Source organism: Stigmatopora argus, chromosome 8 (assembly GCF_051989625.1).
Source record: "Stigmatopora argus isolate UIUO_Sarg chromosome 8, RoL_Sarg_1.0, whole genome shotgun sequence".
NCBI classification, from domain to species: domain Eukaryota; kingdom Metazoa; phylum Chordata; class Actinopteri; order Syngnathiformes; family Syngnathidae; genus Stigmatopora; species Stigmatopora argus.
The window spans coordinates 8,324,236-8,339,247 of NC_135394.1; the positions used below are offsets into that span (position 1 = coordinate 8,324,236).

The 15,012-nt window shown below is 39.4% G+C and overlaps 2 protein-coding genes across 3 annotated transcripts in view; both read left to right on the forward strand.

The window, feature by feature from the left end:
* The first annotated feature begins 321 nt into the window (after positions 1 to 321).
* Positions 322 to 8,815, forward strand: lpar3 (lysophosphatidic acid receptor 3). The gene is made up of 3 exons (XM_077607871.1): positions 322 to 709; positions 2,043 to 2,788; positions 5,822 to 8,815. Exons 2-3 carry the CDS (start codon positions 2,047 to 2,049, stop codon positions 6,148 to 6,150), a joined length of 1,071 nt encoding a protein of 356 aa, XP_077463997.1. The 5' UTR covers positions 322 to 709; positions 2,043 to 2,046; the 3' UTR covers positions 6,151 to 8,815.
* A 519-nt stretch (positions 8,816 to 9,334) lies between these two features.
* LOC144078489 (atrial natriuretic peptide receptor 2-like) overlaps positions 9,335 to 15,012 on the forward strand; it is a 30,660-nt gene continuing 24,982 nt past the window's right edge. The window contains exons 1-13 of one of the 2 annotated variants that reach the window (XM_077606574.1): positions 9,335 to 9,632; positions 9,784 to 9,874; positions 10,058 to 10,190; positions 10,627 to 10,750; positions 10,898 to 11,002; positions 11,115 to 11,217; positions 11,601 to 11,746; positions 11,838 to 11,910; positions 12,094 to 12,238; positions 13,034 to 13,120; positions 13,189 to 13,332; positions 14,049 to 14,170; positions 14,238 to 14,382. In XM_077606574.1, coding sequence (XP_077462700.1) covers positions 9,588 to 9,632; positions 9,784 to 9,874; positions 10,058 to 10,190; positions 10,627 to 10,750; positions 10,898 to 11,002; positions 11,115 to 11,217; positions 11,601 to 11,746; positions 11,838 to 11,910; positions 12,094 to 12,238; positions 13,034 to 13,120; positions 13,189 to 13,332; positions 14,049 to 14,170; positions 14,238 to 14,382 — 1,463 coding nt within the window. In that variant the 5' untranslated portion in view covers positions 9,335 to 9,587. The remainder of the gene's footprint in view (positions 9,633 to 9,783; positions 9,875 to 10,057; positions 10,191 to 10,626; positions 10,751 to 10,897; positions 11,003 to 11,114; positions 11,218 to 11,600; positions 11,747 to 11,837; positions 11,911 to 12,093; positions 12,239 to 13,033; positions 13,121 to 13,188; positions 13,333 to 14,048; positions 14,171 to 14,237; positions 14,383 to 15,012) is intronic. The other variant, XM_077606573.1, reaches the window with a different exon arrangement.

Consider the following 15,012-nt stretch of genomic DNA (forward strand, 5'->3'; position numbering starts at 1 on the left):
CATTTGTAAATTCAGATTACTCAATCATTCTGCAATCTCAGCACGCAGTTAATTTACAGTGTGGGTACATAGTAGCAAATTGTGGGCATGGATTAGCAAACTGGGTACATTATAGAAAATTGTGGGTACGGATTAGCAAATTGTGGGTATGGATTAGTCATTTGTAAATTCAGATTACACAATGATTAGTAAACTGTGGACACATCATTGCAAATTGCGGATGCAAATGATCTAATTGTGGGTATTTTGGATTAAATTGGGTGGCAAATGAACATCCAGCGTGAGTAACATGAGGGAATGAATGGAATGAATTGTTTCAATTGACTTCAATTGAAACAAACATTCATTATTCACCTCTGTTGTAACATTTTGGAGTTTTCGTGAAAATACAATCAAATCTGTTTGCGCGCACGCTCGCTTTGTGATTAATTGCGCCGCGGAGGAATTTGATCAAAATGCCGGCGGATTGATTTGACATCCACGCCCTCCCTGGCGTCATCGCGTGGAAAGGAACAAACAAACTGGGAGTTTTTCCTCCTCTTCTCTCGCTTTACTTCGTTGCACGCCGTCACTTCATTGCCGCTGTCGCCTCCCTCCGTCCACGGCTGCGTGGGCGCTCGGCTGGAGGGACCGGAGGGGCGAAATGCTCGCTTACTCGGCGGGGAACCTGCGCACTTTTTCGGTGTCGTGACGCGGCCATTTACCTGAGGTGAGCTTCCCTAGCCGATTTCAAACATTTGGGTTTGACACACTTTTGTCGCTCTTTGACAATCCGATCCTCTCTAATCACAGATAAGAAACCGAGTTTGAATAGGTTGTAAAGTTTGGACGAACTTGTCTGGACAAAATTGTACTTTGAACTCTTGGCTACATTTTGCCAATCTCATATTAATCTATGATCGTCCACCATCGGGTGTACATTTATTTGACACATTTCGATATTGAGGACTGGGGATGGCGTGAAGAAAGACAAATTAAATCCCAAAAAGTGGAGTGTTGAGTTGCCATCACTAAAAAAGTAAAGACAAATATGTTGTATAGTTTTTTTTTTCTGAATACTACAGGGATTTAAAAAGTATATCCTATGTAATATAATATCCTCCGTATTCATCTGACAAGTGACTATAAAGTATAAATATACATCATAAAGATTAACTTTTTGTATACATGTGGCCTACATGACACAAAATGTGACTTTCATCTATGTGGATGCCAGGTGCTAATTATAATTATATTCCTTTTTAACATGGTTGACCTGGTGGTTAAGTGGTTAGTGTGCTGGCCTCACAGTTGTGGGGTTCTGGGTTCAAATCCTGGTCAGTCCACCTGTGTGGAGTTTGCATGTTCTTCCTGGGCCTACAATATACCCAAAAATTGCAAACATAGAAAATATGGAAAATGGACCTATTATGAAAAAAAAAAAGTGTTTTCAGTGTGCCTGTTGGGGTGGCATCCAAATCGGTGAGTTTGTAATTGATTGCGTGGGTGTGAGCTGTGGCAAGCCCCTGCCTGAGTGTACATCTAAGTACTTGTTTTGTTTATGCCGTTATACTGTTCCTCTGGCACTTCATATTTGGATTAAATGCGCATTGTTTTCTACATGCAAGTTCAATACATTAAGTAAGAAAAACGGTTCAGTAATGACCCACCACCCAACAAGCTTTCATTAGGAGTGGTTGTTCATCATTTTTCCCCCCAAAAAACTATAGTGAGCAAAAATCTGAGATGTGAGGTTTTGGTAAATTAATAAAATAAAGTGTTTTGACCTTGTGTATGTTTTATACTGGCTCCAGGTATGTGATAATCACCACGCTTACACTTTGTAATATGTTATGTATTTTTGGTTTTTAAATTGTGCAATCAAAAACAAAATATTAAATAGTATTTAGCCGTGTACCCCTGGAAAAAAATATTTTTAAGTCGATAAACTTTCATTGGAAATTAAACTTTAGTCATGTTATTTTTTTATCTTTATCCACTGGAATGAAAAGATTTTTCACTGCACAATTGAAAACAAACCATAGTGATTTTTGTTTTTGTAGAAAAATGGCTGTGCAAAACTTCAGCTGCCATTACGACAAACCCATGAGCTTCTTCTACAACAACAGCGGCGCAGACGACAAATGGGACACGACCCAGCTCATTCTGGTCCAAGTGGTGGGCTCACTCTTTTGCTGTTTCATCCTGCTCTCCAACGCCATGGTCATCGCAGCTGTCATTACGAACAAGAGATTCCATTTTCCGTTCTACTATCTCCTGTCCAACCTCGCCGCCTCGGACTTCCTGGCGGGAATAGCGTACGTGTACCTCATGTTCAACACGGGAGAGGTCTCGCGGAAACTGACAGTGAAAGGATACTTTATCCGCCAAGGTCTTCTGGACATCAGCCTCTCCGCCTCACTGGCTAACCTGCTTGTCATTGCGCTCGAGCGTTACATCTCCATTATGAACTTTAAAGTCCACAGCAACTTGACCAAGAGGAGGGTGACCCTGCTCATTGTGCTGGTGTGGGGCATCTCCATTTTCATGGGTGCTGTGCCCAGTCTAGGCTGGAACTGTATCTGCAACTTGAATGACTGTTCGCAGCTCGCCCCCATTTTTAGCAGGGGCTACCTGATCTTCTGGTCAGTGTCTAACCTTGTCGTGTTCCTAGTCATGGTTGCCATTTACATGAGGATCTACGCCTACGTCAAGAAGAAGACGTCGATGCTCAACCCACACACCAGTGGTTCCATGAACCGCAAGAGGACGCCCATCAAACTCATCAAAACAGTCATGGTGGTACTTGGTAAGTAAGATTTTTGCCTCTTCTTCTGATGATTCATATTGCTCTTCTATGGCTATCGTCAGAGTTATTGAATTGTCTCAGATTTCAGGAAATAAGTCATAGCGGAATAACTTGCACATAACAAAGACTCCTATTGTTTTGCGCAACTAAAGTATGACTTTTCTCCTTTGTTGTACCACATATGCATTGTATGTGGTGGACTTTTTTTAGGAGGTGGAGTAAACAGGGTACAAACAGTGCATGTAGTATTTTGGTAGACTTGATGATTGTCAACAAACTCAAGCAAACTCAAACTAGGCAGTCATTCTCCTTGAAACGCCTTATCTTCTTCAGCATTCTTTGACAAAGATGAGCCAGTCAGATAAATTGATCTTACCATTTGTTGAGTGGTTGTAACACACTCTCCCCCACTAAGGTTAAAGTACTACCATTTTTTGTTGTTGTATTTATAATAGAGAAGACACAGGCTTCAACCAGACCAGTTGCAATGATTGCCTCGCATTCAATATAATGAATGCTATGAATAAAATAACTGAATTTATAAATTCATTCATTTTCCATACTATACTATTACAAGTCCGTAACTTTCACTTATTTAGGTATTTTGCCGAGTAAACGCAGCTTATGGAGAAGCACCACCAATTTCGTCACACGCAGTTTCTGGGTGTGATGACAAGTAGGCTTTTTGTGTTGTTGATAATGACGACAGGGCCTATGTCCGATTATTATTATTCTCACGAGGGTGCTGGAGCCTACCCCAGCTAACGATTGACAGGTTGCCTGAACTGGCATTTCTGAACAAATAAACGTTCCGACTTAAAATGTCACCTTCGAGAAAATTTAAAGTGTGCAATCAGCCTACTAAGCATGTTCTCAGGAGGAAGCCCATGTACGCAGAGAAAACCTATTGTCAACTTCATTGTCAGATTCTAGATGGCAAGGAGAAAAAGTGTTCTTAATAACCATATGGGCAGAATTATAACGTGACATGAGGAAGCATAAGTAGCACAGGCAAAATGTCTCCTACCCTTGCTACTCGGTATGTAAAATATGACAATAGAAACAACACATTTTCACCAATAATGAAATAAATCATAAAGTTATTATCAAAGGACTATTTTAAAATCCTTTTTGTATGCTTTGTCCACCTTATACATAAACGGCGAATAAAAGCAACAGTTTGGAATGTTAAATGGTTACTTTCATATATCATCTCTTGGGATTCATTTTGTCTTATGGGATAAATAGATTTTACATTAGAATAAAACAGGTTTACCTTTACTTTTAGGCATGTTTTGTTTTGTTCCTCTACTTTAAAAAAAAGAAAATCATGTCTGGGTAGATAGCATAAGTCGTTGCTCTTTATCTGCACGTGATTTGTTTGCCCATCCAGATGGTTTGATAACTGTACAGTATGCATACATGACTTATTCCAAACTGTTGTGTAATTAGGGCTACTCCTCTGGATATGTGATGGGCTGTTCACTAAACAAAACAATTCAATGAGCGTCCCCTCCTCCAGCCCAGGAAAACAGGAAAACATAAGAGAAACACACTCTCTCCACGTTGCCACACACTCGTATGATCTTGTAGTACAAAGCTTACAAATTGGCTAACAGATCTTATTCGTACAGTATTATAATTTTCGGAGATTTGGGGTCAAATGCACTACTACTTGTTTTAGTTCAAACAAGGTGACTTTGTGTCCGGGTTCAAGGACATGGTTTATGACAGGCGTTGTTAGACTGTTAACTCTTGCTCTAGTTTGCTGCCTATAAGTGGAAACTGGACAAACCAGTTCTGAGACGTGCTTTTGGGGTCTAGTGATTGTGAAAATTTGGTATATGCCGTCATGTGAGCATGTACAGTTTGCGTAAACAAAGTCTCTCCACAACTGAGACGAGCTGAAAATTGTCATTTATTTATTCTGAAAACAGAAGTTGGAATTCTGTTGTTTTCATATTCATCTTTCATATACGTTTGGATGACTGTCATTAATGAAATTTAATAACATCAAGACAAAATGGATGTTTCTGAGAATGTTGGTGCCTGCTTTTATAATCCACACATGAATTCACAACACAACATTTTCTCTTAAAGTAGTGTTTGCACTCCCTATTCCCCCTCCAAAACATTTACCTAGTATATGAAATCTGAATTACATGCTCATTCTCTGAAGACTTTTTTTAGCCCTTTTGATTGAAAGATCAGGGAAAGGAAAGCTTCCACATTTTTACAATTGGTAAATATAAAATCCAATATATCATAATGTATGAATACTATATATCGCTCTAAATGACATGAGTGGAAAACATAGTATGTTATATTCTTTTATCTCTAGACATGTAGAAGGTTAAGAAGACACATTACTTGTGAAGGCAAGTTGAAGCTTGTGCTTTCATTCAAAGCCAAAAAATCTCTTAAGCGGCTCTTCTCTGTGCCCAGGCATGTTGAGATACTAGATTTACACTTCATGGTTCAAGTGGCCCAACTTTGATACATTGGTCTCAATGTTCAATCCCCAGTGGTACAATTTTGAAATAAAATATGGCATTTTGCATTTTAAAAGAGCATATGTTTCCAGAATGGCTACAAAAATCCAACATTACATGATTACAAGAAAATGCTATTGCTCCAGAATTTGCATGAAGATTCTTTGCTCTACAGTAAATCACTTCCTGTGGATTTTCTTTCATTATTAATTATATTAAGATACCTCAATATACAGCAGTGTTAAAAGTCAAAACCCAATAGTTACCAATATTAGTAGATAATTATATATCTTTATGATTGAGCAAAAAAATATGCTACTGTTCTGCTTCTGTTTACATTGGATAGGTTGCAGGGTGGCGTGATGCATTTAACATTTGCGATTTACAGATTTAAAAATGAATAAATAAATAAGATTTGCCATCTGAAAAACAATCAGGTGGCATAAAAAGCAGAGCTGTGCTTAGCAAAGTAATCTACCGTATTGGTTGCTAATCCAGGCAAAATACTGTCATGTTTGCATAATTCTATTTGTTGTTGTAGGAGCCTTTGTGATCTGTTGGACTCCCGGCCTGGTGGTTCTGCTGCTGGACGGTCTCAACTGCACCAGCTGTAAAGTCATGAAACTGAAGCGATGGCTTCTTCTACTGGCAGTACTGAACTCTGTCATGAACCCTTGCATTTACTCCTACAAGGACGAAGAAATGTGGGCAACCTTCAAGAACCTCATGCGATGCATCGGCAACGGTACTCGGCGCCAGCGTTCCACCAAGGCCAACGCCCGGCCGCTCAGTTCCACCCCGGAAATGGGCAACAGCCAGCCGCCGTCCGAGGAGATGAAAAATAGCGATCATGAGATCCTTCAGACCTGAGAGTGGGATTTAATCTGAACCTCGAAGACTCTCCGTTCCCGTGAAGATAGACGAGATTCGGCGAGATAATGCATCGATTGGAGTCGACCGTTTTTTTTATCTTCAATAAAAAATGTTGTTTGGAGAAGAGTACCTGCACAGGCCTGCTGTGGCAATCGAAAGTCGCAGTTTTAGGGATGCTGACAAGATGAAACGCCTTGATGACGGATCACTATGAATACACTTGTTTTCACTTGTGTCAGAATTTCAGCAGTTTGGGAAATTATCTCCAATGGCAGATTTCAATCTTCCTCCTCTCTCGGTTATTTATGACTGAAAACAAAACAGTAGAAATGAGACCCTGCTCACGTTCTTTTTTTTCTTTGACATTCCAAGGCTGATGCATAGTAGTTTGTGAATAGGAAATAGCATCACATTGTGAGGAGTGTATCTTTTTGAGGAGTAATTTCCTTAAACTACTACTCCAGTTCTGCAAGTCATTCATTCATTTTCTGAACCGCTTATCCACACAAAGGTTGTGGGGGGTGATGGAACCAATCCTAGCTAATTACGTAGTTAGCGTTCTTCAAACAGAATTAATGTACATTATATCCTCTGGTAATTAAGTCATTTTGCTGCATGCTCACATCCACATCTGTACTATACAGTACACCCTCGTGGTGACGGAAAACTACAAACTTGCCTAGGAATGGACACCTTTTAAAACCGGTACCTCTGCCATTGAGTGTCAAGCACATATTTGTTCCCTTCTGTCAGACACCAAGGCATTTAATCTTGTCTCAGTCTAGTAAGGTGTTTTCCCAAATCGTCACAAATGCTTCTGCCATAGGATGTATGATAGCTAACCACTTCACCATCCTCATTGTTGTTGTCCCTATTTGCAGTCTTTGCCTGCGAGCCAAAGATAATAGTCCCTCATAAACTTATCGCCGCTGATTGAGACAAACTTGTTCTCCCTGTAGCATTTCCCCACATCCGCTGCAGCTCCCTTTAATGGCTGCTGCAGCTCTGTTGAAACAAAGGCCAGTGGCTTGTAAAGAAAAGAAAAAAAAGATGTCGTAACACACTGGATTCCTGCTGGAGGTTTGTCACACAATACCGTAGTTTACCTGCAGGAAGCAAGGAGGATATGACTGACGTAGACTACATTGCTCTTTCCCAGACATTTGTGCTATAAATAACTGATTGGTCTGACAAACGCGCTTGCAAATAGGCAAGTTCAACCTTCCTCGTGGCCTTGGTAAAGCTGTTGCATATTCTCGGAAATGCCCACTTTTTAAAACGATGTGGCGTGCAACACAGTCTTTTTAGAATTGAAATAGTGTGTTAAAAAAAGGCAAACTTAAGAACACCTCTGACCAATCTTTGTTCCTTATCTTGAAGGTGAAACGTGTTGCCCAATTCACACTTAGAAATTCTGGTGTAATATAGTATGAACGTAAACCAATTTCTATCCCGGAAATGTATGAATAGATTCGCTGATATGCGAACAAGTTAATGTTGGACTTCAACCTGTTCTGTTTTTTTTCTTCCTTCCTGTTCTTACCCTTGCCTTTTTTACCCTAATTAGTCAATAATAACTATATGAATATTTAGATTATATACCTGCATGAAAAAAAACATTCAGGGCCTTAATATAAATATCAAAAAGATCAAAAGCAACCATGGCGTTAACTGAGCATGTTCTGTCTGGCATGAAGCGTCTTTAGCCTGCTGCGCAAACCTTTTTACTGCCTGCCTTCATATATCATAAGTTGAGTAATTATTGGTATAAGAACATTGATGCCATAAATTTAAAGTATTCATATCTTCATGACCATGAAATGTTGCACGTTTATAGTGGTGTGATCAATAAAAGATGTTCAAGACACTTTTTTTTAAAACTGAAACACACCAAAAACTCAATTCATATGAGATATGATGGGCAAAACTGTGATATAAATGACAAAATAACAAGATTCCACAAACCCGAGCTACAAGACAAACATGTTTTGATGAAGTTCCATAGATTCCTTTCCATCATCTCTGCCTCTTAAAGATATTTTAGAGCCTTTAGTCAATTTGAGCGACCTTCTCGTTGGGTGATATACTATATTTTCAGAGGGAGTAACGTGAACCACCTCTGAAGTTGGATGTCAGTTCAAACAAATGGCCCAAACCCTGTTGTAAACCTGTTCATCAAACTTTGAGTTTTTCATGCAATGTGCTTTCCAGAGAATGACGGCTATAAAAGCCTCCGAGCTGAACATTGGTCCAGCAGCAAAGTGTTTTTTCTTCAAACAGTATTGTTTACTGGGTTACGGTTCAGACCTCATTAAACTTGAGTGCTTGTCTGTTCATCCTCGGCTTCCAGCACTGCTGTCTGTGCCACTCACATTTTTGCAAAGCATCAAAGTGTTTGGTGGAAAGCCTTTTTATTGCCACTGTCCTGTAATTTTGCATTCTCTGCAAGGAAAAAAAAGGAATTCTGACCATTTTCTGGAACACTGACTTTTCATTTGCTCTTAATCTCAAGCCAAATGGTGTATTGGGTAAAACAACAAAAATGGAAAAGAGTGCACGTACAGTAAAATGCTGGTCAAATGAATGAAGTTATAATGTTTGTATAAATATTAGGAATGGCCCTCGATTAAAAAAAACATGGATTAATTCAAAACAGCAGAAACACAGTCTGGAGATTTAAGAATTATCTGAAGTTAAATTGTGTTTTGAAGACTTTTCCTCCTCTGGAACAGTCTGATATTTGAATGGGAAAAAGACGGATAAGCCAGATGCCGGCATCCCAGATCACATAAATAAATCTTCAGTGCCTCGCAGACTATTGCGGTGTTACAGCTGGATCACAACCTCAACCCTCCCTTAAGCTGTTCTTCTGTAATGGCATTAAGCATCAGACAAAGCCTTTGTTGGCAACAAAGTCCTGAGAATTGGTTGAAAATCATCATAGAATCGTCCTCTTGTGATAGCGAACAAAGGATATCCATCCATTTTTTTCTCACCACTCAACCTGAGTTTTCGGAACACTACCAGAAATCTCAAATACCGCACATTTAGGATTTTAACGAACATAGTCCATATGGCAAAAAAAAAATCCCTGCCTCCGATTGTAAAAAAAACTGTAGTGCCATCCTTCCTTAACTACAATTAAATCAAGATGGAGGCTTTACCTCATATAGTATTGGGGGGGAAAAACCTTCCAATTAAAATGAAATGTTAGTTCTGATTAGAGATGATTGTTATTGACAACCTAATAGAAGCCACACACAAACACACTTCATATCTCAAGTGTCTGACTGAACGTTGATTGAAGAGCTACTTCTTCTGATTGGACAACTGAGGACGCAGAAGGGATGGGTGGAAGTGGAGAAGGTCACGTACATGTGAGGTCAATCCTTCAGTCAGCCATCTGATGATCCCAAAACACTGCACACTTGGCTATGGCTCTGTGGACCGAGGTATCGTTCTTCCTAGCGTGCTTTTTGGTGAGTCCTCACTCTGCAGAATTTCTAGGAATGCATCATCTGTGTCTTTTGATTGTTGTGTGAATTGGAGCAAAATTGTGACTAGTCCATCTTGTCATTTGCTTTTCCAACTCTGACCATGAACTAAATGAGTTTCAATTCGTTTGTGCAGAGTGTTCATTGTTGGCATGATCTGGACAACACGGAGTACGACTGCTGGCCTGCCAACAATCCAAATGATTTCAACATGATAACTTGTGGTGGTATGTCTTATTAGCTGTGAGCTTTTGTCTTTTTATTTGTGTTGTTACAGTGAAATATATCCGCATTGGCCGTTTTTGAAAGCAGTCACTGCGTCGAGTTGCTATTCATGTATTAAATCATTGTAAAATGAATTCTTTTGGAATCATTCTGATAGAATTTGTCATTTGCATGTGTGTCTGAAGGTCTGGAAATGGCTTGGGTGCAGCGCCCTCCGGAGAAAGTCACCAATGGGGAAGAATTCAACGTTTCGTACACAGTCACAGCCTCAGATTCTTTCTACGACTATGCGGTCCGCAACAAGATTTTCCAGTTCAGGTGAGCTACTTTCATTAACATTCGGAATCTTGAATGTCTGCTGTGTGCTGATTTTTGACACGCACGTGCACAGGCAAACCGCAAAGATCATAAATTTGGACATTTTACTCAAATGAGCAGTTAAAATACTGTTCATCAAACTAATCATTTGACGTCAACGTAGTAAGTACCATAGCCATGCTTACTTAAGATGTCTACTACTGTAATCAACAAAATGAAACTTTGACACTGTTTTTTTGTGTTAAAAAAATGAACAAATCCCATTTTATGAATTTAAAAGACCACAAATTGATTTGCCAATTCAAATCGTGTACAAGATTCTGTTGTTCATTGCAAGAAATGGAATATAGAATTTTATAATAAATTATATATACTATTATTCGCAGATTGTGTTTTACATTCTAGTGATTGGTACACTTTTTTTTTTTGCATCCAGCAATGCTGCGGAGGCAAAAAGCTTCTGTGATGATCACGAATGTCCATCCAACTGGAACAATGCCAACGAACTCAATTGTTGCGTGTACCATGCCAACATCCACTCCTGTCCCTTAGGCCTTATGGTCAGTTCTTTTTTTTAACTTGAAACACTTTCATTCCCAATAAGATTTGCCAAAATTGTCTGTCGGACTGCAGAGATACACCAAAAATATAATCACATTCATTTGAAAATGTTCAATAACTAGTTTAAGAAACCCGTTGTTCAACAGAAACAAGGCGGCATCTGTGGCCCGTGGATTCCCGACGATGGCAAAATAGTGACCCATACGGTCTCCAAAGCAGGCAAGATGAGCCAGAAATATTGGACGTCAAAAGTGCGTATAAATGGCTTTTCTTGAGGTTGATAGCTTGAACAATATTGACCTTCTTGAATCAGAAGTTTTTTATGGTAGAAGAAATAATGACAAGGACATCTTTTCTTTGTAGGTGGTCCTGATCCACGTGGGGGTCACTTCAGTTATTGCCCATGTTAAAATAGGGCAAATGCATGCGGCATTGGAATCCAAAGTTCTTGTTGTCAGTGCTCAAGGTCAGTCTGCATTGTGAAAAAAATTTGAGAAAAGAAAGGCTGCACAAAAGGGCAAACTCAATTGTTTGGCAATACTATGAACACAATAAACTAGCAAGGACACAAATAATCCGTTTGGGGAGAAATTTGCAGTACTATTCCATACCTGTCAACCTCTGCCGATAACTGCCCTTATAAATGATTATTGATTCCCCTTACAAACCCCCCAAAAACCTTACAAACACCGTACGACTCGTACGGTGTTTGTAAGGTTTTTTGGGGGTTTGTAAGGGGAATCAATAATCATTTATAAGGGCAGTTATCGGCAGAGGTTGACAGGTATGCTATTCAATAAACCTAGAGCTGATCTATGTCTCTGAAATATGGAAATTCCATTGTTGCAGTGTGTGGGGACGAAGTCTGCGAGTTGGAGGAGAATTGCCTCAATTGCCCTGCTGACTGCGGTATCTGTCCCATGTCCATGGCGATCAAGGTCTCCATAGGCCTGCCCGTGGCATTTTTCAGCGCTGGATTCATCCTAACCATGGTGGTAAGTAAATGTGTGCATGAGAGAGAGAGATCCGAATAAATTTACAAAAATAGGACTAAGTACAGCGTTGTCTTCATTCTCTTCCCTGCAGTGGCTTCAGTACCAGAAACAGAAGATGTTTTGGGATGAAAGCTGGATCATTGACTACAAGAGTATAATATTTGGTATGGTGAAAATGTTTGGTGTGGGCGTACTTGGGGTTGAACAACTAAAAGGTTTTTTAGTCGACTGTAAAATGCTTAAAGTATACATGATATTTTTTCAGCACAGTATGACAGTTGACTAGTTTGAGTTTATTAGTAAAGGCTAATCCGTTCAACCCTTGTATATACGTACTACATCTGCAGGTAAAGTGATTGGTACAGACTTTGGCAGCACAAACAGCCCCCAGCAAGTCAAGAGCACTTCAAATGTTAGTCAATTGACTGACATCACTATGTGCACCGGCGTCAATACCTTCTTCAAACAAGGTTTCATCCAGCCTGGCAACTAGTAAGGCAGCAAGGATTGCAAAGTTCACTCCCATCTGTCCATTTTCTGAGAGCCAGAGTTTATCCTAGCTGACTTTAGGGCAAAGGCATAGGACAGTGAGTCTAAACAGGCTATCCATAAAAAAATATAATGGGATTAAATTAGTAGTGGCACGCAGTTTATGCTTGTCGAAAAACAAATATTCTAAAACAAATACACAAATCTTTTTTTTGTGTTTGTGTATCGTACCATGTTGTATTTTAACTTGGGAAATTTTCCTTACTGGCTCTAGACAAACAATCAAGAAAGCCAATCTGTTTGATGTTTTGATTTTAAAACCACAGAGTAACAAAACAGCTGTTTTTCATGTTTCTAAATGTTGGGTGTGATTTCTAAAAGCGACATGGATAAATACAGGATACCAAAGATGATGTGAAAGAGCCATTTATCATTCTCAAAGCAAAAAGAAAAATTGGTTAATTGTGTTCTTGTTTAAAAAAAACAGCCTAAAGATCAATTTAGTTCATCTTTTGATGATGCCGATTAAAACATGACTTCTTTGCCATGTATTTTACACTTTGTAATTGACATTGCTTTAATCCCAATTGCTCTGATTCCGTTTTTTAAGGCAATCTGGCTTTATGGACAGTGATACAGTGATTTGTTGACTTATAATTGTGACTTGCAATTTACCAGCAACCTTAATGAGCACAAGCAGTTTACAAACTTGATGGACAGCTGTACACACATTCATTGGAACCTGTTGTCTTGACTAATGACTAATTATCTCAAATTTGCCCTACCATATCTTTTTAGTGATGGCAGGACAGTTGCAGTGAAACACCTGCAAAAGAAACACTTTGCTCTCTCTAAAAACATCAGGAAGGAGGTGAAAGAGGTCAGGTGAGGGAGAACAGGTGACACTTTCATAGCTTTGATTGTTACCTGACAATATGTTTCTTCCCGGTTAGACAACTGGACCACCCGAATCTTTGCAAGTTCATCGGGGGCTCAATAGAGGTTCCCTATGTTAGCATTATAACAGAACACTGCCCTAAAGGAAGCCTGTCTGATGTTCTACTCAGTGATGAGATCCCAATCAACTGGGGATTTAGGTAAGGACAGACACATTCAGTATTATGTCTCCTCCTACCAAAAAAATAAATCATTACATTGACTTGAATTGAATGCTTTTATTGTCATTATACAAGTATAATGAGATTTAAAGCATCACCATGAAGTGCACAAATAGCAACAACAAGCAAACAAACAAATAAATAAGAACAATGAATAACTGAATAATCAATAAATAAGTCATAATTAATAACGTAATCAACATATAAGTCGTCAACAACAAGCAAACAAACAAATTAATAATAACAATTAATAACTCAATAATCAATAAATAAGTCATAATAACGTAATCAACATATAAGTTGTCAACAACAAGCAAACAAACAAATTAATAATAACAATTAATAACTCAATAATCAATAAATAAGTCATAATTAGTAACGTAATCATCATATAAGTCATCAACAACAGGTAGGGAAGTGCACAAATAACAACAAATAAATCAAATATAATCAATAAGTAATAAATAAGTCGTCAACATAATAAATAAGTAGTAGTCAACATAGATAAGTAGTCAACAGGAATAAGTGATCACATAATATATATATTTTTTAATGTATTATTTATTTATTTATCCAACACGTTCCAATATAACTAAAAAGTGCATCACTGAAAAATACACTAACCATGAAATTCACGCTGACCGTGTAAATTTATCTCTTTAAACTAAAAATAGTATTTATCTGCTACTCTACAGACTGTCATTTGCCACTGACGTTGCCCGTGGGATGTCCTACCTTCACCAACACAAGATGTTTCATGGTCGACTTCACTCCAGAAACTGTGTTATCGATGATCGCTGGGTTTGCAAGATCTCAGGTCAAAAACGGCAACGAGCAAAATACAATGTGCAGTTTAATAATTCATTCCATTTCCCCCCGTATAGATTATGGCCTGACATTCTACAGAAAGGAGGACTTTGACGAGGTCAGCAATGCATTCACTTGTGGTGACATAAACCGTGTCTACTGTGCTCCGGAGGTCCTTCTGGGAACCAGCCCACCCGTGACACAAGTGGCGGATGTCTACAGGTTTGAATTTAAAATATACAAAGTTGAAGTTAATTAGAGGGCAGCCCGGTGGGTGAGTGGTTAGCGCAGGGGTGGGCAAACTATTCCACAAAGGGCCGCAGTGGGTGCGGGTTTTCATTTCAACCCATTGAGAGGGCACCTTTTCACCAATCCGGTGTCCTACAAGTGCAATCAGTGGATTGCAGTCAGGTGCTTCTTGTTTTCTGCAGGAATCTCATTGGTTAAACTGTCTGTGCTATATCGGTTGGAACAAAAACCTGCACCCACACCGGCCCTCGAGGACCGGTTTGCCCATGCCTGGGTTAGCGTGTTGGCCTCACATTTCTGAGATCGAGGGATCGATCCCAGGTCCGATCTTCCTGCGTGGAGTTTGCATGTTCTCGCTGGGCTTGCATGGGTTTTCTCTGGGTATTCCGGGTTCCTCCCATAGCCGCAAAACACGCAGTGTAGACTGGTTGAACACTCTAAAAATTAATGAGCGCGAGGAGCAATTGTTGCCCGTCTTGTGCCCTGTGATAGAGTGGCCGCCAATTCGAGGTGTCCCCCGCCTGGTGCCCATACATAGTTAGCGGGGATAGGCTCTAGCACCCCCTGCGGCCCTTGGGAGGATAAGCGGTATGGAAAATGAAT